This window comes from Myotis yumanensis, unplaced genomic scaffold (genome assembly GCF_028538775.1).
Source record: "Myotis yumanensis isolate MYYU_CA2020_CCGP unplaced genomic scaffold, mMyoYum1.0.hap1 SCAF_2, whole genome shotgun sequence".
NCBI classification, from domain to species: Eukaryota; Metazoa; Chordata; class Mammalia; order Chiroptera; family Vespertilionidae; genus Myotis; species Myotis yumanensis.
In genome coordinates, this window is record NW_027223753.1 from 18,614,322 (window position 1) to 18,639,498 (window position 25,177).

General features: G+C 53.4%; 1 protein-coding gene across 3 annotated transcripts in view; it reads left to right on the forward strand.

The window, feature by feature from the left end:
* The window catches only part of PTPRU (protein tyrosine phosphatase receptor type U), an 80,854-nt gene extending 67,600 nt beyond the window's left edge, over positions 1-13,254 (forward strand). For all 3 annotated transcript variants that reach the window (XM_070404563.1, XM_070404564.1, XM_070404565.1), the window contains 12 exons: positions 1,232-1,268; positions 1,889-1,986; positions 2,068-2,184; positions 2,904-3,058; positions 5,252-5,387; positions 5,865-6,014; positions 6,222-6,395; positions 8,479-8,619; positions 10,002-10,127; positions 10,260-10,417; positions 11,477-11,612; positions 11,843-13,254. In XM_070404563.1, the coding sequence (XP_070260664.1) occupies positions 1,232-1,268; positions 1,889-1,986; positions 2,068-2,184; positions 2,904-3,058; positions 5,252-5,387; positions 5,865-6,014; positions 6,222-6,395; positions 8,479-8,619; positions 10,002-10,127; positions 10,260-10,417; positions 11,477-11,612; positions 11,843-11,905 (1,491 nt within the window). In that variant the 3' untranslated portion in view covers positions 11,906-13,254. The remainder of the gene's footprint in view (positions 1-1,231; positions 1,269-1,888; positions 1,987-2,067; positions 2,185-2,903; positions 3,059-5,251; positions 5,388-5,864; positions 6,015-6,221; positions 6,396-8,478; positions 8,620-10,001; positions 10,128-10,259; positions 10,418-11,476; positions 11,613-11,842) is intronic.
* The last annotated feature ends 11,923 nt before the right edge of the window (positions 13,255-25,177 follow it).

The window sequence follows — 25,177 nt, forward strand, 5'->3', positions numbered from 1 at the left end:
TGTTACTTCACTCCTCACAACAGCCCGAGGAAGTAGAGTAGATACTGGAGTCTTTCCCGTTGTATAGATGTGAACATTGAGGCATAGAGAGGTGAAGCGATTTGCCTAAGGGCACACAAGTTAGCAAGAGCTCCACAGAGCTGGGGTTTGAACCCTGGTGGTCTGGCTCCAGGGCTCCTTGGGCCTGGGGTGGAGGAGTTCAGGGAGGGCGTGAACTTGAGACAGATGGCTGACCTTGGTGGTTTTCTCTTGCTCCAGCCCTGCAGGACTTCTTATATGTAATCCCCGGGTATCTCGTTTGGGCAGGACCCCCTGGGCAGCTGTGGCCGTGGGGCAGGGGTGAGGCAGGGGTGGGGTCTGGCCGGTGCCTCTTCTCTGCCCGAGGGCCCTGGGCACGGAGGATGAAGTAGCTCTTGGCATCTCTAGTGGGAGATAATTCAGGTAAAGTGCTTAGCACAGTATGTGGCCTTAATAGGGTCTCAAAATTTATTACTGATTTTTAAGGATTTAAAAAATATTTATCTAAGAACCGTGAGTAACCCGTGTTCATTTGCTCCCAACCTGAAGCCTTCCTCTGGGCCCCCAAGCTCTGGGTGACTGAAGTAGACGGGGCGCTGTCCCTTCTGGTCGCCTCGCATGGGCTGGGATCGCTGACAAGACCCAGCCCTGGGTCTGGGGTTGCTTAGGACCCGTGGGGCTTTGGGGACAGGGCAGGATCACCCTGGATTTTATTTTTCTCCAAACAACAGCTGGGTTGCCGGCAGATTGTGCATAACTGTTCCCAATTTATGGATGGGAGACCCTCTAGGCCCATAAAAGGAGTGTGTCCTCCCTGGGGTCACACAGCAAAGATGGGTCTAGACCAGTGGTTCTCAACCTTCTGGCCCTTTAAATACAGTTCCTCATGTTGTGGCCCAACCATAAAATTATTTTCCTTGCTACTTCATAACTGTAATGTTGCTACTGTTATGAATCGTAATGTAAATATCTGACATGCAGGATGGTCTTAGGCGACCCCTGTGAAAGGGTTGTTCGAGCGCCAAAGGGGACGCGAACCACAGGTTGAGAACCGCTGATCTAGACCCAAGACACTGGTGTCCCAGCTGCTCTTCCCTTCTTGCTTGGGGACTGGTGGGACAGGAAGTCCTGGGGAAAGGGTGGGGTGTGCTTGTGCTGGGGAGAAGGGTGGAGGAGACCCTGAGGTCTCACTGCTCCCTCTTCTTCGTTCCAGGGTTATCACAGGTCAAACCACTTCATAGCCACTCAAGGTACCTGGCACGTCTGCCCGTGTGCCCCCGTGTGCCGAATGCCATCAGCCACCTTCCTGTCTTCCCTACTGAGCTGCTTGACTCTCTCTCTGCTGTTTCTGTCTGTTTGAGCCCCAACCTGGCTGTATCTTCTGGAATCTGGCTGTTAGTTTGTACCTGCCTGTGCTTGTGTCTCCCTGGTGTGCCCAGTCCGTCTGTAGCTCCCTGTCCATCTGTCTGTCCCCAAGGCGGTGCATGCAAAGGGGCTAGCCAGGCTCAGTCCTCCGAGCTGTGGGTTGTGTCCCAGTCTGGGGGCCGCCTGGGTCCCTCTGGCTGTGTCTTTTCCTTCCAACTGTGCATTTGTCCATCCTTTCTGGAGACTTGGGCCATGGCCCTCCAGCTCTGCCTACTGGGTTCCACTCAAGATGACCCAGGTCCCCAGCCAGGCCCTCCCTGGTTCTCCCCGTCCCCAGGGCCCTCCAGGCCTGAGTTGGCAGTTGGTGGGGGTGTGGGTGGTGTGTGCATGAAGCCACCCTTGGGACTCAGGAGCCTCCTGGCCGGGAATGCTGATGCTGGGCAGCGGGGGTGCTGGCCCTGGACGGAGACCGTGTGTCTGGGACAAGCACCCTCTGTGCCTCCAGGGCCGAAGCCCGAGATGGTCTACGACTTCTGGCGCTTGGTGTGGCAGGAGCACTGTTCGAGCATCGTCATGATCACCAAGCTGGTGGAAGTGGGCAGGGTAAGCGGGCTGTGGGCGAGGGGCATGGCAGGCTGAGGGGGCAGCGAAGAGCCCGCTGAGCCTGCCCCGTGGGGACTCCAGGTGAAATGCTCGCGGTACTGGCCGGAAGACTCTGACATGTACGGGGACATCAAGATCACGCTGGTGAAGACGGAGACGCTAGCAGAATACGTTGTGCGCACCTTTGCCCTGGAGAGGGTGAGTCTCCTGTCACCTGGTGACTGGGGGGTGCCTGATGGGGTGGGGCAGAGCCCACCTCCCCACCTCCCCCAGCCCCGGAGCAGGAGGGGGTAGGAGGGCATTGCTGCCCTCCCACTAGGGAGCTGCCTGGTACCTGCTGGGAGCACCGTGATAGGGCAAGAAGCTGTCTTTGCTGGCGACTCCAAGCGGAAGTCGAGGTACTGAAGATGCTGCGATAGTTGCTGGTTGTTGGTCTTACTGTGTGTGGGACACTGCTGAGAGTGTCACACATGCTGTTTCAGCCCCGAAAGCTCTAGGATTAGGCATTTCCCATTAGCCCCATTTTACAGACGAGGAAAGTGAGGCTCGGGTGGTGACATCACTCATGAGAGGCCACAGGGCCCGTGGACAAGTCCTCCCATACTGATCCCATTTGATGCTCTGTAAGCCCCTCTGGTCTTAGTCTTAGACGGAGAGCCGAGCGTCAGAACAGCAATCTGGTGTGAGAGGTAGGTGTTCAATGGCTCAGGGGCAGGCATCAGGCAGACCCGCCCAGTCCTGGGGAGCTAACCTGGGGCAAGGGCTTTCTCCTCCACAAACCCTGGTTTTCTCGCTTGTACAAGGAGCGTTAGCACCCACTCCTAACTTTATTATTGGGACTGATTGAGATCCTGGCACACAGCAAGCGTCTAATAGATGCCCGCGGTGACTAACTGCAGTTACTGTTGTCTCCCCAGAGAGGCTACTCTGCCCGGCACGAGGTCCGCCAGTTCCACTTCACAGCGTGGCCGGAGCACGGCGTCCCCTACCACGCCACGGGGCTGCTGGCCTTCATCCGGCGCGTGAAGGCCTCCACCCCGCCTGACGCTGGGCCCATTGTCATCCACTGCAGGTGGGGCGCTGGGGGTCCAGGAGAAGAGAGGCCGGGAGTGGGGTTGGTTCAAGGTCCTTACAGGACGCTGGGCGTTCATTCTAATGAGAGATAGAGGAGAGAATGACCCCCAAGGGCCCTTTGGACTTTGGCTCTAAGGTTGGCACCCTCATGTCCTTCCCAGAACCTGGGGAGGCCTTTGGCCCAGACACCAAGGAGACCCCAGAGACATAGAGGCGTTGAGCTTGGCGGCACCAGGCAGGGTCAAGTTCTGTTTGCTTCCATTCAGCAAGTGTCACCTACGCCTGCAGGCTAGGTGTGGCCCAGGTGCTGGCAAGGACTTGGCCTTCTCTTCTTTCCTCCAAACCCAGGGACTTTCCTCACCCTCGGCCTTCTCACCTCCTGCAGCTCTCCTGCCTCCTGCCTTGGTTGGGTCCCGTGACCCCCAATTGCCTTTCTCTCTCTGCTCTGCTTCCTCCTCTGCTCATCTTCCTTCTTCCTCTTAAGTGGAAGCCCAGTGCCCCGTCCTGTTCTGTCCCCAACTGTTCCCCCTCCACATCCCCTTGGAGAGCTTCATCTCTGGCCCATGGTCCCTGAGCCTCTGTATCTTGTCCTGGCGCCTCTCCTTGGCTTCTTATCAGCTCCCCCGATGCCACAAAGCGGGCTCATGCCACCGCCTGCCCTGCCACCCGCAAACCAGCTTCTCTTTGGTTTCTTTAGGCTTCTTTAGGATACCATCTTTTTAGAATAAAACTTGATCCATGAATAATATACTTGAAGCAACGTGCACAAATAAGTGTATATATGACATTATGAATTTTCATAAGTTGCACACACCCGTGAAATAATCAGCACTACTCAGATCAAGAAACGTTACCAGCACCCAGAGGCCCCTGAGCCCCCTCCTCCCACTCTGACCAATCACCGTCCTGACCAATCACTGTCCTGACCAATCACTGTCCTCACTTCCGAACCACAGGTTGGTGGTGCGTGTTTTTGAACTGGGTGTGAATGGAATCATACAGCAGGTGCTCTTTGGTGTCTGAATTCTTTCCCTCAACCTTATGTTCCCTAAGTTCCATTCATATTTTATCTTATTTGCCTGGATGAATAAACCACAATGTGTTTATTGGTTCTGCTGTTGATAGGCGTTTGGGCGGCTTCCAGTTTTGAGCTATAGGAATAGTGCTGCTAAGGACATTCTATTGCATGTTTTGTGGCCAACATACATACGCATTTCTGTGGGTTATGTGTGTAGGAGTGGAATTGCTGTCTGCAAACATTCAGCTTTCGTAGATACTGCTGGGTTTCCGAAGTGGTTCTAATTTAAGCTCCCACCAGCAGTGTATGGGGGACCCAGTTGCTATATGTCCTTGACACAGTTCTATACTACTATTTTCAAGCTTGAAATCTTGGTGTCATCTTTGTCTGCCTCCACCCCCTCCCTTGCCCCGCCCTTAACTTTGCTCTACCTGGTGCTCAGCACGAAGATCCCAGGGACAGATGAGACTCAGCCGAGCTCTCGGTGAGCTCCCAGTCAGGCTAGGGAGATAGTCACGTAACCAATGACCACGTAGCACAGTGGTTCTCAACCTTCTGACCCTTTAAATACAGTTCCTCATGTTGTGACCCAACCATAAAATTATTTTCGTTGCTACTTCATAACTGTAATGTTGCTACTGTTATGAATCGTAATGTAAATATCTGATATACAGGATGGTTTTAGGCGACCCCTGTGAAAGGGTTGTTCAACCGCCAAAGGGGTCGCGACCCACAGGTTGAGAACCGCTGATTGCGGGAAGGGTGCTTTAATGAAAGAATGCTGTCGGCTGGAAGGGCTGTGAGTGGGTGGGGCTTTGAGGGATGTGCAGGAGATTAGAGGACTATCTGGGAGCAAGAACATTCTTGGATTAAGCTCTGAGCATCACCTTTGTCCCTCCCCTCTGATTCAAGTTGCTAAGTTTCACCTCTGCGTTCTCCCTACCCCTTTTCCTTCTCTCCTTCCCCGAGGCCCCTCCCCAGCTCTGTCCTTACCACCTCCCACCAGCACTCTCCAGAGGCTTTCTCCCTGGCTCTTCCTTGCCCGGGGAGGGAGTCTCTCTGTGTCCCCTCCCCTGGGTGGTGGAGACGTGGCCAGGTGCCTCTCTTTTCTCCCCCCTGGACCTGGGCTCCCTTCCCAAGGCCCTGACCTGGCCCGGGCCGTTCTCTCCCCAGCGCCGGCACTGGCCGCACAGGCTGCTACATCGTTCTGGACGTGATGCTGGACATGGCCGAGTGTGAGGGTGTCGTGGACATTTACAACTGCGTGAAGACCCTCTGCTCCCGGCGCGTCAACATGATCCAGACTGAGGTAGGGGATGCGGCGCCCTCTCCAGGACTCGCGTCCTGCAGGCTGGCATCAGAAGAGTGTCCTCAGGCCCTTCCCCTTCCTAGGATGCCCCCTTGTCCTTCCCTCTCCCTGCCAACCTCTCAGGGTCTCCCAGACTCAGCTCCACTGTGTCCTGCTGGGTGAGGTCAAATAGCAGTGGGCCAAGATCATAGGTTCTGCAGTCAAGCTATGACCTGTCTGCACCCTCTCTAGATGTGGCTCTGGGCTGTCCCCGCACCATCAGAGCTGCTCACAGGGCTGTTATAGGGATGAAATATAAGTGAACGTACCCATGAAGGTTGTGTCAAGTAGGGTTGGCCCAACCTGTAGTACCACGTGGCCGGACTCCACATCAGCACACCGGTGCCTCAACCTTGGGCTTGCTTCCTCCTGCCTCCACCCCAAATTTCTAGCTTCTCTGCCCCTCCTGGTTCTTTATATTCTTCTCTCCTGTTCTAGGAGCAGTATATCTTTATCCATGATGCAATCCTGGAGGCCTGCCTGTGTGGGGAGACCACCATCCCTGTCAGTGAATTCAAGGCCACCTACAAGGAGATGATCCGTATTGACCCTCAGAGTAATTCCTCCCAGCTGCGGGAAGAGTTCCAGGTGGGGCAGGAGTGCGTATGTATAGGTGTGTGTAGGTATGTAGGTGTGGTTTGTGAGTGTGTGTGTGTGTGTGTGTGTGTTGGAGGTCCTCAGTGCTGTAGGAGTCAGAGATGGGATGAATAACTCAGCCCAGTTTCCTTCATGGGGCTGCGAGGAGGCCCAGTAAGTGCTGGATGCCACCCCCATTCCTCTTCTCATTCCTTGTAGACGCTGAACTCGGTCACGCCGCCGCTGGACGTGGAGGAGTGCAGCATCGCCCTGCTGCCCCGCAACCGAGACAAGAACCGCAGCATGGACGTCCTGCCGCCCGACCGCTGCCTGCCCTTCCTCATCTCCACCGACGGGGACCCCAACAACTACATCAACGCGGCCCTGACTGACGTGAGGGCTCGGGCATGGGGTGGGCTCTGGGACTGCCCCCTCCCCCCCAGCAGGTGGGGACGTCCAGGAGCCAGGGAGTAGAACCGAGGGCTCTGGGTCTGGGACCCTTTGCCCTTTCAGGGGTGACTCTTCTACCTCCAATGAGCTCCGTTAAGGACATTAAAGCCAGTCTCCCCCTCAGTCTCCCCCCTTGGCCCGAATAGGGGTTGGGTGGTGGAGTCCAGGGAGGGCTGTCTCCAGGACTGGACTAAGCAGAGCCTGGGGTAGGAGTGATTTGGGGGCCTTGGCTGGGAGGATTGGAGGGTTTGGGGTTGGGATTTGAGACCTGGAGTCTGGAGCCAGGGGAGTTTGTGCTGGGGTGATTGAGTGGGAGCCGGGCTCAGGACATGGCCCAGGGTGGTGACTTGCTCCCTGGCCCCACCCTGGCTTGGTCTGAGGGCTCAGGAGCCATTTAGAAGCCTCTTCCCCTGCTCCAGCTTGGGGGCTCCACCTCCTGCATTGGGTGTTGCAAGCAGAACAGGGGCTTTAGTCCCCAAGGAGTAACTCCAAGATGCTGCCCTCTGAGGGGGGTGGGGGAGACGGGGAAGAGTCCGTGAGCATCACCCCATTCCTCTCACAAATGGAACCAGCTGAGAGGTGGGTGCAGGAGGCAGACTGGATAAAACCGGAGAATGTGACTTCTGACATGTGGCTAAGGACCGGCTCCTCCTTCGCTCCCGAGTCAGGCAGACTTGTCCCGGATACAGCTGCGCAGCCACAGGCCACCCCTTCCCACCAGGGACAGGTCTTTACATGAGGCAGGAGCAGGAGCAGGAGCAGGAGCAGGAGCAGTTGAACGCACACTTTCTGAGGACAAGCGGGGAATAGGGGGGAAGGGGCTGAGCTGAGCATGCTCAGTCCTTGTCCCAAACTTGCCATGGGAGGAGTGCAGGAAGGTGGGCCAGTCACAGGTTTGCCGACCACTGATGTCCCTCCACATGGAGACGAGACGTGGAGAGGGAGGTTTTTTCAGAGCAGGTATGAGGGAGAGGGGCCTGGCTCCCGGCAGAGTCCCTTGGCAGGATAGTGCGGGGGACAGGAGAGTTTCTCTAAAGAGGGAAGCCCCCGTGCGTGCTTCCCAAGGGCTTCCAGTGTGAGCTAAAGGCCAGGGGAGGAGGAGCCCCAGCCACTGAAGGGGGAGCGGCTGGAGAGGGGCCCACCAGTCACTGTCGCTCAGCTGGGTGGGATGCATGAGTAGGTGGGTGTGCGTGCACCTGCTGAGGGGGCCAGGGCCCTGGGGCGGTGGCATAGGTGCTAGAGAGTTTTGGATGGGAACTTAGGAATCGGTGACCTTCCTCCCAGCCCCTCTTTGGCCCCAGGGTGCACACTGGGCAGGGCAGCAGGCTCTGTGAGGGTCCTGTGGGTCCCTGAGCTGGGGAGGGTCACACGGGGGCTCCCTGGCCCTGGGTGGGAATGGGCCGCTGGGTACAGGCCACACTCCGAAATCTCTGATCTCTTGACCTTTGCATTTGGGGAATGGGTTGAGACAATTATTAAACAAATATTCAACAGAATGTCAGACACTGGTAATCTCTACAGAAATCAACCAGGCAGAAGAAATATTTAATGTGGGTTTTAGGGGCTCACATGTGTGGCTATTTTTGATGAGGTTAAGGCTAAGGAGGGCCTCTTGGAGGAAGTGACAGTTAAGCAAAGACCAGAAAGAAGTGAGGGAGAAAGCCGTGTAAACGCTTGGGAAATTTGTTCTAGGCAATAGGAGTAGCCTGTGCAAAGGCCCTGAGGCAGAGAGCAGGCTTGGCCAGCCTCTGCCTACCAGGCCAAAGCTTCCATTGTCACACATTTGGGGACCTTTTGCTGTTTAGTTCCTTGGAGCCATAGGCTTGGACTCCGGAGAGGTCTGGGGGCTCACCCTGCCCGCTCAGGCGTCAGTGTAGTGGCCAACCTGTGAAATGGGCCAATGGTGGCAAGCCTGGTCCTGTGGGGCACAGCTGTGTGGGCGGCGGGGAGAGGATCAGCCTGTGGCAGAGGATCGGGCTATGTCATGGTGGTAAGAGGGCCCTGCTGAGTCCTGGTCTCCCTGCAGAGCTACACGCGGAGCGCAGCCTTCATCGTGACCCTGCACCCACTGCAGAGCACCACGCCTGACTTCTGGAGGCTGGTCTACGACTACGGGTGCACCTCCATCGTCATGCTCAACCAGCTGCACCAGTCCAACTCCGCCTGGGTGAGGGCCCTGCTGGCCGCGGGCTGGCTGCCTGCTGCCCACGACACCGTGCGTTCAGGGGCACATCCCGAAAGTCAGGGGTTGGATCCCAGCTCTGCCACCTATTGGTTGAATGGCCTTAGGCAGGTCATGCTCCCTCCCGGGGCCTCTGTTTCCTTGTCTGTAAAATGAGATTGTCAGACTGGAGGAAAAGAGCTGCTGTTTATGAAGTCCCTGCTGTGCCAGGGACTCTGCTTTGCACTTATGGGCTTCAGGTGAGAAGATTAAGACCCAGAGAGGCGAAGCAGCTTCTCCAAGGTCACAGCTGGGAAGCACAGAGCTTTGCCCCTACTCTGTGCTGCCTCCTTCTAGAGCTGATTAGTTGCTGAACAAAACTGCTCATCATGGGGGGTCTTTGAGGCAGAAAAAGTTCCAGCCCCCTTACTTTCTGACTGTTTGATCTAGGAGATAGTTTGAACCTTAGTTTCCTTCTCTGTGAAATGGGCACCATCAGAGCACCTGTTCGCTCATGGGGTTATTGTCAGGACGACGTCAGACATAGGTAGGATGCGTAGCCCTGGGCCATGTCGAGTACACAGGCTCTGAGTACATGGCAGGGATGAAAATGATGAGAGTGAGAGTTGCTTCAGAGGTTGGAGGATGAGTGACCCATGGAGAGGGAGCAGCATGTGCAAAGGCCTGAATGCAAGGACTTGCCCGAAGCCCAGGCTGAAAGAGGAAGGTGTGGTCAGAGAGGGAAGCAGTGGAGCCTGGAGTTGTCTGGGAGGTGCGTGGGGCCATTTCACAGGCAGAAAAATGGGCCCAGAATAAGGAAGAGCTGAGACTAGACGCTGGGGCCTGGGACCGACCAGCCCGGAGCATTTGTGTGTATGTGTGGGGGGGCCCTGCCGCCTCTGTCCCTCTGCTGCCTCGAGTCTGTGGCCTGGAGGGGGATACGTGTAGGTCCCTGACTCCATGGAGTGGTCTTGGGCAGGAGCTGAGCTGTGTTGCAGGATCAGGGACATCCTACCTCTGAGCTGATGCTGGAGGGCAGAAGTAGTGAGAGAGAAGACCAGGGGGTGGGAGGGCCGATGAGGCGCGTCCCTGGGAGAAGGCAGCCTGTGGAGGTGTGTTAGGTGTGGCTGTAGAGTGGCTAGAGCACCAAGGCACCCACTTTGAAGGGTTTGTCTCAGCTGCCCCGGGTGTGTCTGCAAACACACCGGGCAGGTGTGCATGCAGTTGTGGGTGAGTGGTGGGGAGTGGGTGGCTCTGAAGAGGAGTCTGGAGTGAGTGGGTGGGCCAGGGTGCGTGGGAGTTCCGGCGCAAGTGTGGAGGTTGGGGTGGGTGAGTGGCAGCTGCCCGGAGGCTCTGCTCAGCGCCCGTCTCCCTGCTCGTGCCACCAGCCGTGCCTGCAGTACTGGCCGGAGCCGGGCCGGCAGCAGTATGGCCTCATGGAGGTGGAGTTTGTGTCAGGCTCAGCGGACGAGGACTTGGTGGCCCGTGTCTTCCGGGTGCAGAACATCTCGAGGGTGAGTGATCTGGGAGCCCCAGGGTGAGAAGCGGGGGTGGCGGTGGGTGTGGCCTGTAGGACCTTCTTGAGGTCACCAGGGGCCTGGTCACCCCGGTGCTCATGTCCCCTGGCTGGCTGCCCACACCCCCAGCTGCAGGAGGGGCACCTGCTGGTGCGGCACTTCCAGTTCCTGCGCTGGTCCGCGTACCGGGACACACCGGACTCCAAGAAGGCCTTCCTGCGCCTGCTGGCCGAGGTGGACAGGTGGCAGGCGGAGAGCGGGGATGGGCGCACGGTCGTGCACTGCCTGTGAGTGCTGGGCCTGCCTCGGGCGGGAGGGGGCGGGGAGTGGGAGAGAAAGGTCCAGCGTGAGAGGCCGGCCTCAAGACTGGCACCAAAGCCCCCTGGCTCCCGGACGCCTGGCCCTGCCTTCCCTGGAGGATCCTTGTCAGCTCTGACCCTGCAGAACTGCCCAGCGCTCTGTGTGTGATGCTTGACTTTGCCCATGTAATGAGGGCCCTGCCAGGGTCCTGTGATCCTGTAGCACGCGTTTTAAGCCAGTGGATTTCTGGTCTTTGTTCATGAATGCTCACATAGAACCTTTTCACCCTTTCAGTAATTAACTAACTCACTAATTAATGAATTCATGTGCCCCACCCATGATTCATTTATGCACTCGGGTGTGCTGCAGTCACTCCTTTGCTGCCTTCAGACTTGCTGGCCCTTCCCGGGCTGAGCGTGCTGGATGCAGGGAGAGGGAGCCGGGTCGGGCCTGGCCTGCCTCTCGGGCTTTCAGTTCTAGTGGGAGAGACTCTAGAGACCGGGCTGAGGGCCTGTCCAGTCCCCCATCTCCCAAGAGGACGTCATGCCCTGAGTTACAGAAGCAGAGGAGGGAGAGGGACGGGGACAGGCTGTGGAGACTCAGGGTGTACCTGTGTTTGCACCCATGTCTGCATTGCTGGGGTGACCGGTATTCTCAGTATTCACTTCCCATCCTGCTCTCTGGGTTTTGCTTGCTGCTCCGTGGCCCTCCTCTGTTGCTGTCATTCTTCCTCTGGGAGTATGCCTTCCTCCTCCTCAGAATCGGCCGTGTCTCTTGGAGGCTGTCTTCCTAGAGACCTTCAGCTTTGGATGTCAGTCTTGGTCCAGACTCCACCCCCTTACTCTGCTGCTCACCTCTGGGCTCCCTTCCCTTCCCTTCCCTTCCCTTCCCTTCCCTTCCCTTCCCTTCTGGGTGCCTTGGCCCTGCCCTCACCTCTGGGCTCCCGGCCCCTCCCTTCTGGGTTCCCAGACCCTGGCCCTGCTCTTTACCTTGGAGTTCACCCTCCTCCCCCAAGCCTTACCCCAAACCTTTTGTGTCTCATTTAGAAATGGGGGTGGCCGCAGCGGCACCTTCTGCGCCTGCGCCACGGTCCTGGAGATGATTCGCTGCCACAACCTGGTGGACGTTTTCTTTGCTGCCAAAACGCTTAGGAACTACAAACCCAATATGGTGGAGACCCTGGTGAGGTGCCATGTCCCCTGTGCCCAGCCACTCCAACCTCCATGCCCAGCCAGTCCCCTCAGTCCCCACTCTCCCATATCCAGTCTCCATAATTGGGCCTCGGGTCCCCCACAGTTAGTCTTGTGGTGCCAAAATGTGTCCTCTATTTCCCTTTCTCCCCAAGATGGGGCCAGTCTCATGCTTGCCCCCTCCCCCCACCAGGCTCATGGCTCCTTCTCTCCTCTCCCCAGGATCAGTACCACTTTTGCTATGATATGGCCCTGGAGTACCTGGAGGGGCTGGAGTCAAGATAGCGGGGGCCCCTGGCCTGGAGCACCCACTGTGCACTCAGGGCCAGGCCCGTCATCCCGACCGAGAGGAAGACCTGTGTCCCCAACTCTGCTCAACCACAACCCATAGGGAAGGCACTGGAGTGGGTGATGGGCCTTCTTGGTGCTGCCTTCACGGGGGGCAGGGCCTTTCGCCAAATGTACCGTGGGCAGCCTGGGGGCCAAGGAGGAGCTTAGCAAGACTGCAGCCCAGCCCACCTGCGTGGGGTCCTGCTGGCCTGTGCCGAGAGGCCGGGCACTGCCTGGCAGAGTGACAGGAGCTCAGAACTGCTTGCTCGGGGGGACTAGGCTCAAACCCCGTGACTGTATCCCAGCCCTTGGTGGGATGTGTACCAGGCCAGCATTCCACCCAGCATGGCTCCACGTGAGCAGGGAGTGCGTCGGGTTTTGGCATCTAGAATCCCACCTGGCCCAGTCCCTGTGGTCCTGGGGAGACTGGGCTTTGCTCTGATTTGCCAGTGGGCACATCAGTCTGAGGTTCCCCAGGCGGAACCGCAGCCCCTCCTCCAGCGCTGCGCCCCATAGCCCCTGGGAAATTTTGCTTATGATCCCTCCCACTTGTGCTTCCCTGACATGTGCTCTGAGTTCCCTGAACCAGGATCTGCCCACCCCTCCCCTGCCCGACGCGAAGCCCCTTCCCTGCCTGACCCAACGTCTGCAGAATGAGACACAACCTCAGGCGCCTCTGCCTATAACTTCCCGGCCAGCGAGGCCGGGTCCTGCTCAGCCTGGGCCAGTGACAGTCTGAACAATAAGGCTGCACAACAGCCCGTGGGGTTGAGGTTCCTGTGGCTCCCGATCAGGCTGCCAGCTGGGGAGAGAGCACTGTTAGGTGAGGGCTGCTCCTGACCCTGAGAGTTCAGAGGAAGAAGGTGTGTTTTCGAGTGGAGGATCGATGCTTTTTTGTTTAGTTTTTGATGGGTGGGTGGGAAGATCTCTTTACAACGGGGCAGGCCACACCCCCATTCCGTGCCTCAAATTCCCCATCTGTAAACTGTAGATATGACTACTGACCTACCTCGCAGGGGGCTGTGGGGAGGCAAAAGCTGATGTTTGTAAAGTGCTTTGTAAATAAACGTGCTCTCTGAATGCCACAGAGCGGCCTGGTGTGTGTCTGACCAGCTCGACTGGGGCTTGCTCACCTGCCCCGGCGTCCCAGTGCAGTGGGCGGGCCCTGGACTGGGGGTCAGAGGCCTGCGTGCTGGTCTGGCATGGACCAGAGCATCACGCAGGGTCTTTCCATTTGCAGAGGCGGTTCCTAGGGACTCTGGCTTGTTGCTGCCTCCTCCCAGGCCTCTTCTCCGGGCAGTGGACTTTATCCTGAGACCTCCGAGGGTCCCAGAGCTGCCTCTCACCCCTGGGGGCCTGGACCTGGGTTGAGCTCTTTTGGGGGCAGCTTGGGAGGCTCAGGCTTTGGTGTCAGGCACACGGGCCTCACCAGCCGTGAGGCCCTGGGTGGCAAGTCAACTGTCCTCTCCAGGTCTTGGTTTCCCATCTGTAAAATGGGAAAAATCCTGTTAGGAGCAGAAGACATGTGGTTAAGTTTCTTGCGTGGTGCCAGGTGTGCTGAAAGGGCTACTCATAAGCACACAGCAGAGAGGGGACAGAGGGGACACACATCTGGGGACGGTCGTCCTGCTGCCCAGGTTCAGCCCATTCCCAGCCTGAGGCTTCCTCGGGGGCTGGAGGGGAGGAGTGGGCTGGCTGGTAGGGACCTGAGTCACTCCTGGTTCTCACAAACTTGCTATATCACCTTGGGCAAGACCCCTGCTCCCCCCTTGTTTCTGGGCCTCAATTTCTTCATATGAAGACTGGCTCTATGATGGACTGGTTCGGCTTGCACACTGGCTGACTCTGTGGGCCTCGGTTTTTCTATTGGTTAAAGGATATGACCCATTCTAACCACACAATTCAACATCCTTTACTCTGAACTAAAAATGTATTAATTAGGATCTCGCCTAGCTCGACTGGCCTGCTCACACTCCTTCTGCACTGACTGCTGATCCTTACGTGATAGGTCACAAATGTATGTCCGATACCAGCTAAACAACAGAATGGGACTTGCTTTGACCAATAGCATGTGGCGTAAGTGATGTCAAATTCTGGATCCTAAACCTCAAGGGGCACTGCAGCTTTTGTTTTACCTTCTGGAACCCTGCTATGTAAGGAAGCCTGGTGAGCCTATCTGAAGATTGAGGGCACATGGAGAAGTACCAATGTAACCTACGAATGGCAGAGACCAGCTGTCAGACCTGCAAACTAGGCATCTTGGAACTTCCAGCCTGGCCGACCTGTCAGGTGAGTGTAGCTGCATGATTAAACTTAGCAAAAACTGTCCCCAAAACTGGGAGAGATAATAAATTGTTCTTTCTTTTAAAAACAATACATTTTTGGGATTGTTTGTTATGCAGCAAAAACTAACTGATACATGTGTTCCAGGCAATGTGGATACAGCTTTACTCTTTGCCCCATCAGGTATTGACCTTCTCAAGGGCAAGAAGTATTTCTTTGTTCATTTTATTGTGCTCATTGGCCAGCAAAGGGCTGATCTTGGAGCTGGTGCTTGAGAAATGATGGCATGAGGGAGGAGAGGAGGGAGGGATGGAGGAAGGGTAAGAGGGAAGGAGGGGGAAGGAAGCCGGAAGTGTGGTTGTGCCTAGCTGTCTGACCAGTGGCCTTACATGGCCTTTCCAAGGAGCTGGGAAGATAGGCTGTGTATTAGGAGGAGCACTAGCTCCAGAACCAACAAGCCAGCATCCCACCCCCAGCTCCGCCTTCCACCAGCTGGTGACCTTGTTCAAGTGCCTTAACCACTCCGCTTCCTAAGCTAGAAAATCAACGTAACGATAGCTACCTGCAGGATTGGTGGTGAACTGTAGAGATAAGATGCTTAAAAAGAGCTAGCATGGTAAAAATAAAAACCCCAAAAACTAGCAAAGTCACTGCCCCTCCATAAGTGCCATCCCATAGGACAGGGGTCCTCAAACTATGGCCCGCGGGCCACATGCAAATACAAATATTGTATTTGTTCCCGTTTTGTTTTTTTACTTCAAAATAAGGTATGTGCAGTGTGCATAGGAATTTGTTCATAGTTTTTTTTTTTTACCTATAGTCTGGCCCTCCAACGGTCTGAGGGACAGTGAACTGGCCCCCTGTTTAAAAAGTTTGAGGACCCCTGCCATAGGATAATGTTGAAGGCCGTGGATAATAAAGATGGTCACCACCGCGTTTTGTTTGGCACCTTTTACTCTGTTAGATGCCTTCTACCTTTTCCTCTTCATTCATACAACAGCCCCTTAGAGTAGGCATCGCTCCTCCTCCTTTTAGAGAAGAGAAAATGGGGTCTCAGAGAGGCAGTTTACTCCCCCAGCGTCACAGCCAGTACATGACGGCCTCTGGACTTGAATCTGAGCCCACGTTTAGGCTGACTGCAGCCTGGGCCTTTAATCATCTTGCTCTATGGATGATCTGGGTAGTGTCAAAAGCCAGGGGATCACTTGGTGCAACACCACATGAGTAATTGGTGAACTGGGCACTGATTTCCAAATGCTGCGAAATATGTCAGAGGTGGTAGCCTCTTGGACAAGGCGGCCTGGAGCACAAGACGATGAATGGTCCACGGGCCCAGCCAGAGTTGGGTAGAAGCCCCTACCCACCCAACCCCAGCAAATAGGATTCCTGCAAGCGTGGATGGGCCGGCTGCCTGGTACTGCCAGCAGCTAAATTTGTTTCTTTATGTCACAATAAATCTCCTGTAGGAACCTGCCAAGGCAATTATTACTTCTCACAGCCTCTCTGCTGGCCTCTGATTGGGACCTGTTATATATCCTGGGCACCCAGGAGATGGAGCCGTGACTTTGATAGATGCTAAGGCCATTTCCAAGGCCCTAATTGAGAGCAGGCCTTGGCTGCCTCCCTGTCACTGGGATCCTGCTGACCACCCTTGGCGGTCTTCTGATGGACAAGAGTTTAATAGACACCCCCATGGCTGAGGGTGTGCAGAAATAAGGGTGTCATTGCATAGGCTCCAGAACCAACAAGAACCTACCTTGCCATGCGTGGAGAGAGCAGGGACCCTGGGCTCTTGGGCCCTTAGTCTGAGGGCCTCCTTTTCACGGGGGCGCTGAGGTGGGTCCTGACTCTCAGTGGGCCTTGGTGCCTCATCCTGGAAATGGAAGAAGAAAAAAACCACGGGCTGCGGTGCTCTCAGGCCGTGGGAGGCTGGGCTGTGTGGATGGGATTGGAAGGACCTATGGTTTCAACAGGTGCAGGCCACGCTGGTGGAGGACGAGAGCTTTGGACACAGTGATGTATAATAGCAAAGCTTTATTTGGTGCGTTCACTGCATAGGGCATGGTGCTAATGCTCTGTGTGTGTTGTCATGCCAGCCTCCGGTGAAACCTGGCGGGGGGGGGAGGTCTGTTACCCCCATTTTAGAGAGGCGATCAGGCTCAGAGGCTTAAGCATCTTGCCCAAGGTCACACAAATGTCCCTCACATGGCAGCAGCCAGTGATCGTTTGAAAAAAATAAGCCAGGTCCCATCACTTGCAGGCTCCGACCCTCCAGTGACCTCCTACTGCTCTGAGTAAAAGCTGAGCTCCTGGCCCTGACCTTGGAGGCCTTGCCTAATATGGCCCTCCCCCCTCTCTCTCTCTCTCAATTATTTTTGTTATTTCAGAGAGGAAGGGAGAGGGAGATAGAAACATCAATGATGAGAGAGAATCATTGATTGGCTGCCTCCTGCACGCCCCCTACTGGGGTTACAGCCCCGCAACCGGGGATTGTGCTCTGACTAGGAATCAACCATGACCTCCTGGTTCATAGGTTGACGCTCAGTCACTGGGCCACACTAGCTGGGCTGCCTTTGCCCTTTCTCTGACTGTGTCCCTCTGGCCTCATGTCTTCTCATCGCTTCACACTCTGTGCCTGGATTCCCTTCACTAGTCTCTGTATGACTGGTCCTTCTTAGTATCCGGGTCTCAGCTCAGATGGCCCCTCCTTCAGAGGTCCTTTCTGAATGCCCTGAGGTGCCCCCCTGCCCCACTGTCCCTGTCCCTCTCAGGGCCCTGCGCCCTATGTCCCTCGTTGCCTTTTCACAGTGGGCGATCAGCTTGTTATTCATTGGTTGTTTGTTCACTGCCTCTCCCACCAGACGGTGAGAGAGCTGGGCCATTGGACCTGGCCCTCTGTGCCCCCTGCACTGAGCAAGCACAGACTCAATGAATATTTGTTGAATGAATGAAAGGTGCAAGGCCAGAATTCAAACCGTCTGTCTTCCTTTAAAGCCCATACTTCCAGCACCTTATTTTTAGTCTTCCAGATGGTCGGATGGCTTGATGCCACAAGCTGGGTTCCAGTGCTGGCTCAGCCACCACCATGCTGTGAGGCCTTGAGCGAACATCTGCGGTCTTTGGGGCTCAGTCTCCTGGTCTGCCCAGTGAGGAGGTGGGACGGGGTGCTCTTTAGGAGCCCATTCCAAGGAGGTACCACTGGTTCAACATCAGTGACAATGGCAGGGAATGTAATCAATAATATTGTCATAACTATGTATGGTGCCAGCTGGGTACTAGACTTATTGGGGTGATCGCTTTATAAGTTATTTAATGTCTAATACCTGAAACCAATAGAATATTATATGTCCACTGCAATTGAAAAAAAGAAGAACAAACAAACAATAAACCCACACTAACAGGGCTGACGTGGCTCAGTGGTGGCAGGCCCCTGGCCTAAACATCTGCTTTCTGAGTCTGGTGAGACCGTGGGTGTGGCCTGGGCTATGGTCTGACGGGCCTGGGCACTCACCCTGGCAGGTCCCTGCATTATACTTAATATAGACATTGTCCCTAACCTTCCAGAAACCCTGAGAGGTACATATTACCAGAACCATGTGATAGATAAGGAAACAGGCTCAGGGAGGGAGGCGAATTGCTTAAGGTCACACAGCGAGAAAAGAACCGAGTAGCATTAGAATTCATGTCACTCGGCTCCAAAGCCTTTGCTCTTGGAATCATCCCAGACGTGCCGGAAAGTCTGAACCTGAACCACGTTAAGTGCCTGCAATCTCTTTCTTGTCCGTGACTCAGTCTGCCCTCTCAACCCTGAGGCTCCGCCAGGCTCAGCTCGGGCTGCGGAGACAGATTTAGCTGAGGCCCACCGTCAGGCAGCTCCCAGACTCAGTGGTCTAGAACCGTGGTCGGCAAACCGCGGCTCACAAACCACATGTGGCTCTTTGGCCCCTTGAGTGTGGCTCTTCCACAAAATACCACGTGCAGGCGCGCATGTACAGTGCGATTGAAACTTCGTGGCCCATGCGCAGAAGTCGGTATTTTGTGGAAGAGCCAGTATTTTGTGGAAGAGCCACACTCGAGGGGCCAAAGAGCCGCATGTGGCTCTCGAGCCGCGGTTTGCCGAGCCACAGTTTGCCGATCACTGGTCTAGAAGGTCTGCTGGAAATGCTGTCGAATGAGTGTGTGAATATCAGGTGAAGCTGCAAATGGTGGGGTGTGGGGTGGCGGGGTGGGGTGGGGGGTGAGTGAGCAGGAGCCAAGGAACTGAGAAAGCCTCTTCAAGAAGAATGAAATGCGTCTCAGCTCACTTCCTACTCGCTCCCAGGGGTGGGAAGAGGGAGCCTGCCCAGGAATTTTATTTTATGTTCTTTTGAAAGTGGAACAATGTGGCTTTCTTGAGCTGTGTTTACTATGTGGCTGCATTCTCTTTTTGAAGAGAGCTGGGAACAGTTCTCTCCCCAGGGCTCCAGCCCATGCCTGCCCCTCGCCCCCAAGAGGCAGAGCCTCTTTCCCTAGTGAACCCTCTGCTCCGTTCCATACCTGCCTCTCACCAATGCCGGTTATGGATTTATTGTCTCTGAGCTCCAAACACACCCTTCTTTGCCCTGCTTGGTGATCCTGGAGCTGCACCCTGTAAGAGTTCTTGTGCCTGCTGGAGCAATGATAGACTTCGCCAGTAGAGGGCGCAAGAGAGACACCGTAAGGCAGTGGTTCTCAACCTTCCTAATGCCGCGACCCTTTAATACAGTTCCTCATGTTGTGGTGACCCCCAACCATAAAATTATTGTCGTTGCTACTTCATAACTGTAATTTTGCTACTGTTATGAATCGTCATGTAAATATCTGATATGCAGGATGTATTTTCATTGTTACAAATTGAACATAATTAAAGCATAGTGATGAATCACAAAAACAATATGTAATTATATATGTGTTTTCCAATGGTCTTAGGCGACCCCTGTGAAAGGGTCGTTCGACCCCCTAGAGGGGTCGCGACCCACAGGTTGAGAACCGCTGCTGTAAGGTGATCGCAGCAGGAAGGCAATTTTCCAGATTCTGGTCCTCCCTCTATTGAATAAAAAACAACCCAGTACAGGAGCCCAAACCTCAGTGACTCTTGTAAACCAGCTCCAGATGTACCCTCAGACCTCACTTCTACAGACCAGTGCTAGCCCACACCCCCTGGCAAGTTTCTTAGCCACCAGAGGCTGCATGTTCTCGCGGTCATCCCACCCTCATCGAGGCGCTCTGCATCAGTCCTCAGTACTTCTCCTCAGTCCTTAGCTCCTTCGCTATTCACTCTCCCTCAGCCTGAACATAGTAGTTTTCATTTTTTATTTGCAGAACACCTTTTCTTCTGGGTGCCTTGTTCCTGCTACTTCTGGGTCCCTTAGCACCGTCTTTCACCTCTGTTAGTAATTAACCACCCTTTGAGAGGTAATTCTTTGTATTAAAATTTTCATATTAAAACGATGGGCCATGAGCTCTGTCTCCTGTCTGGATTTAATTGATAGAGAATCAGGAGCAGGGGTGGTCCCCGGAAACAGACCCCCGAAAGTGCAATTTTGATTGGTTTTGTTGCTCATGGACTTGAGCACAGTGCTGAGCTCCCTGCCAGTGGGACCTGGGATGCTAGCAATCCACAGCACGGTGGCATCGTAATTATGCTGTCACCTGCGATGGATTTTGATGTGATGCCTACTGAAGTCAGTGTCTTGGGAGCCCAAGGGACCACTACACCTGACCATCACATGAGTGATGTGACTGCAAAGACTGTGGTGTGGGAAGGGTTCTTGAATGCACGGAGGCACTCAAGAAAAAAAAAAAAGATACGTTCAAGCTGTTTAATTAGCTCAAATCCTGGTTTGAAAACCACAGAGCTTCCATGAAAACATCTCTTATTTCATGTAGCTATAGAGCTGATATTGGTGAAAGTAAAATATCTACTTGTGTGGGTCACAGAATGTAAGCACCAGTTAAATTTACAGCATTGCCAAGTTGTTCACGTGCGAGTTTGGGTATAACTTAGGAACGAATCCCTATATTGGGTCTCTGACTCAGGAAGCGAGGGCAATTATGGAAGGAATTCTGGAAAAAATGGAAGTTCCTGAAACTTCTTTTCTCTACCATGATAGTAAACTGGGAGTACTTCTCTATCCCAGGGGAAACTTTAGGGATTAATGAAGACTGGAATAGACAGAGGTGGCAATTCCTATTTCATCACCGTTTAACTTGCCTGCTGGCCTGTACAGAGGTTGGATGGGTTTTGGAGAATGACTAGAATATTGTGTGCTTCATCAGGTGGTGACTCCAACTGCAGCTCCTGTCCCAGAAATCGTCTTTCCTGGAGCAACTCAGTATAGCACTTGGTATATAACCACTGACAGAGCTACTGCCTTTTTTCCCATATGAATTCGTGAGGACTACCAAAAACAGTTTGCTTTTACTTGAAGGGGCCAATAGTACACCTTCACAGTCTTGCCTCGGAGCTAAGTTGATTCCTTGCTTTCTGCCATTATACCGTCCACAGATAATGTGATCACCTTGACATTATGCAAAACATCACACTGGTGCACTACACTGATGACAAGCTGATTGCCTCTGATGAACAGGAAGTACCCTATGGTGGGAAGTACCGCAACGTTTCAGAGGTTTGCTATCTTAGTGAGGTTTCTGAGGGTTCAATGGTACGAAACATGTTGCGATATCCCCTCCAAGGTGAAAGTCAAATTGCTGCACCTTACACTACCAACCTTAGAAAAAGAGTGTGGGCTTGGAAGGCTTTTGGATTTTAGAAGAAACATATATCCCACTTGTGTGAGCTGCTTTGACCCATCGATGAAATCCTCAGTAGACTGCCAGCTTTGAAGGCTCTGTAGCAAGTAAAGTCTTTCTACCAGTTCATCCTGTAATCCAGTAGATCCAATGATTTTCAGAAATGTTGTAGTACATATGGATGCTATATGGAGTCTCAGGCAAGGCCCCAAAGAGAGATGACAGAACAGACCTCTAGGATTTGAGTAATCCATTCCTTCTTACGTAGATAACACTTGTTCTTCTGAGAAATAGCTTCGATCTTGCTACTGGACTGTGGTAGAGACTGGGTGCCTAACTGTGGGACATCAGGTGACCTCAGCCTGAGATTCCCACTTAGGATTCTCGTGACACAACTAGCCACACATTGAGCTTTGTGAAGCAGCAATCTACCATCGGACGGGGGTGGTGTGAACGAGACTTCTCGTGGGCAACTCTGGAAGTTATGAAGTTACACGAGCCAATGATTCTGACTCCTGCTTCATTGCTTCCTATTTCTCAAACATGCCTATGGCTTCCTGCGGAGTTCCTTATGAGCAGTTGACCGAGGAATAAAAACTCAAGTCTGGTTTACAGCTGGTGCTATACAGTAGGCTGGAACCATCCAAAATAGAAGACTGCAACCCCATCCGAGTGCCCTGGAGGACAGTGCTGAAGAACTATTTTTTTCAGTGGGTAGAACTTTAAGTAGTATAGTTGGTTGCCCATTTTGGAATTAGAGCTGGCCAGAAGTATGGATGTACAGTGATTTATGAGCAGCTGTTGATGGTATTGTTTGGTATGCTGGTCAGAGGATCAGGACTGGAAAATTGGTGGGAAAGACTTCTGGGGAAGAGGCATGTGGGTGGACGCTTCAGAGTAGGCGTAGACCGATTTGTGTCCCTCGTGAATGTTTACTAAAGGGAATCCACTGCAAGGGAGGCTTCCAATAATCAGTGAACATTATGACATGTGTTGTGGTTATCAGTCTCTTTACCCAGCAATCCCTGTGCTTGTCCAATTGGCCCCTGAATGAAGTTGCCGTAGTGGCAGGGATAGGGGATATGCATGGGCTCAAAAACATGAACTTCCTCTTACTAAGGGCTGCCTTGGATGCCATCACTGCTGGGTGCTCATAAACTCACAATATGGCACCAACATGAGCCTATAAAGTGGTACCATTCCCTGGATGGACCAGCCATCTACCTGGTGGCAGGTTGATTTCATTGTACCTCTTCCGCCATGTAGGGGGAAGCGATTCTTCTTTACTGGAATAGAACAATTTTCTGGATAAGATTTGCTGTCCCCACCTGTAATGCTTTTGTCTATATCACCCCCATGATTTACAGAATGCCTCATCCACCATCATGGTATTCTTCCCAGAATTGCCTCTTCTCAAGGAACTCATTTCATTTCAAAGGAAGAGCTGCAGTAGGCTCATTCCCATGGAATTAACTGGTCTTACATATAACTCATCACCTGAAAGCAGATGGCTTAATTGAAGGTAGAATGGCTTATTGAAGGCTCAAGTATGGTGCTAGCTGGGAAACAAACCTTGAAAGGAGGTAATATATGCTTTGATTCGGACAGCATTGTGTAGTGCTGTCTCCCTCATCACTGAAACACTGGAGTCCATTAATCAAGGTGTGGAAGTGCAAGTGGTTCTAGTCAGTCAAGGTTCAACCAGGGGACAGAAACCACATTGAATGAACTAAAGGGGAATAAAGGGAACTCTAAAGAATACCATGGAAATTGAAGGAGAGTGTTCAAGGAATAAAATTTGGAAGGGGAATGGACCTGGAGAGTATTATGCTAAGCGAAATAAGCCAGTCAGAGAAAGATAAATATAACATGATCTCACTCATTTGTGGAATATAAGGAACAACATAAACTGATGAACAAAAATAGCTACAGAGACATGGAAGCATCGAACAGACCGTCAAACCTCAGAGGGAAGGCAGGGGAGGGGGGTGGGTGGGGGGTAAAAGATCAACCAAAGGACTTGTATGAATGCATATAAGCATAACCAATGGACACAGACAGTAGGGGGGTGAGGGCATGTGCTGGGGGGTGGGAGTGGGCGGGGAGAGGTCAATGGGGGGAAAGGAGACATGTAGTACTTTCAACAATAAAGAATTAAAAAAAAAGACTTGGAAGGGAGCGAGGATCCTCCTTGTGGCTGGGGTTCAGATCACTCAAGAGGCTGTGGTTGCAGCCTGCGGGATGGTGGGAAAGTTCACTGGGTTGTCTAGGCCGGAGGTGGTCTGATGGTGGGCCGAGGTTAGTGGGCAGAGAACTACCTGCTGAGGTGCTGATGAAATTGGGATGCTACCTGTGGCGGTTGCTGTTGAATGTGCTGGAAAGCCAGCTGGGGCACTGGCTGCCCAGGAGTTTCCCACAGAGTGGGGGGCGGGGGGGAGGGAGAGGCTGGCAGGGAATGAGGAGCCATCATTGGGAAGATGCTGGGAAGTGAGCTGGGGCTCCATCCATCTTGCCTTTGGGAAGCCAGCTGTGGGGGTGCTGCTGATACCATAGGATCGTGTCCTGCACACCAAGAAGAAGCAAAGTACCCGGACTCAGACAGAGACCCCTGTCCTGCCACTGCCATCTGTTGACAAAGATTAACATCATCTGTGAGGGAGGATGTCTTAGTACCACAAGCAGGCCCTCCAGCTGGATCTGAAACTGAGACGCTGCATGACAACGGACACAGCCTCCTCTCACTATCATTCTTGGTCACCCCCTTGCAGGATTTTTGCTTCTTAGAAAAACTGAGCTGTGATGGCTTGGAGATCTTTGTTCCCAAGAGGCCACACCAGGACACAATGCTGGTCTCAATGAATGGGAGGATGAGACTGCCATTTGAGATCCTGGTGTCAGTGAATAAACACTGAAGCAAAAAGTTGTTGTTGTTTTTTCTTAACCACAAAAAAGAGTTACTCTACTGGATGGAATGATTGATTGAACCTGACCACTGAAGTGAAATTGAGGTGCTGCTACATAATGGGGGCACAGAGGACCATGTCAAACTGAGGGCTTCTCTGGAGCACCTCTCAGTACTTCCTTGTCCAATTATAAGCGTTAACAGAAAACTTTGTCAACCCCCAAAGCAGGATAACTGAGGGCTCTCACCGTCCAGGAATGAAGTTTTGGCTCATTTTTCCTGGTAAAAACTGCATGTAGCTGAAGTTCTGGTTGAGGGTGGGGGAAAAGTGGGATGGGTAGTGGAAGAAGGGAGTCATAGATATAAGTTATGGCTTTATGATCCATTGCTCAAAGGAGGACTATAGTAGCTTTGCTTGTTATGTTTGTAATTATATCAAGATGGTAACCATTTTGTTACTTTTCCTCATTCCCCTTAATATTTATTTTAGGTTATTGGAGGTTAGTTTTATCGTCCAGTTTTTAGGAAACAGAATAGCCAGCACGACTGTGCTGCATTTGAGGAGTCATTCACACAGCCAGTGATGGACACAGTGACACTGGATCCATGTATCTCCTCATTTTGAGGCAAGTGTCCGAGTTGTATTTGCACGAAGGATAACTGGCCTTTGGGTGGAAACATAGAGTTAGTTGCTTTGTTGTGAAGGGCAGTTCGAAAGCATGTGGAAGGTGTAAGCAGAAGCTGGTTAGCCAAAGGCAAGGACTGTGGCTGTTGTCACCTTATCGTCCCTCAGTTCCAAGTCTACCCATTGTTGCTCTGCTTTGTGACGCTGGGGTCGGACCCGGAAACATGTCCTCTTTGCCAGCGGGTGCAGTGGTAGTATCTGTCAACCCAGGGCGGAGAGGGCATTGCAAAGTGGCAGCATCAGAAGGCACTCGTTTCTCGTGTGGGTCTCGTTGTTGCCTTTCATTCGGCGTGAGGCTCCTCAGTGGCAGCCACCAGGGCCCACCCCCACTGCACCCTCAGGCTGTGCTCCCCTAACTTGGCAGCCACTGGTACAGGCCGGCTTCAGCCATACCCGTAGTCATTGCTAGAGGCAGTACATTTCCCCTACATTTCCCATTCCTGTGTTTCTCAGAGTCCTCTTTTTTTTTTTTTTTTTTAATCCTCACCCAAGGATATTTTTCTATTGATTTTTAGAGAGAGTGGAAGGGAGGGAGGAGAGAGAGAGAAGCATCGATGTGAGAGAGACACGTTGATTGGTTGCCTCC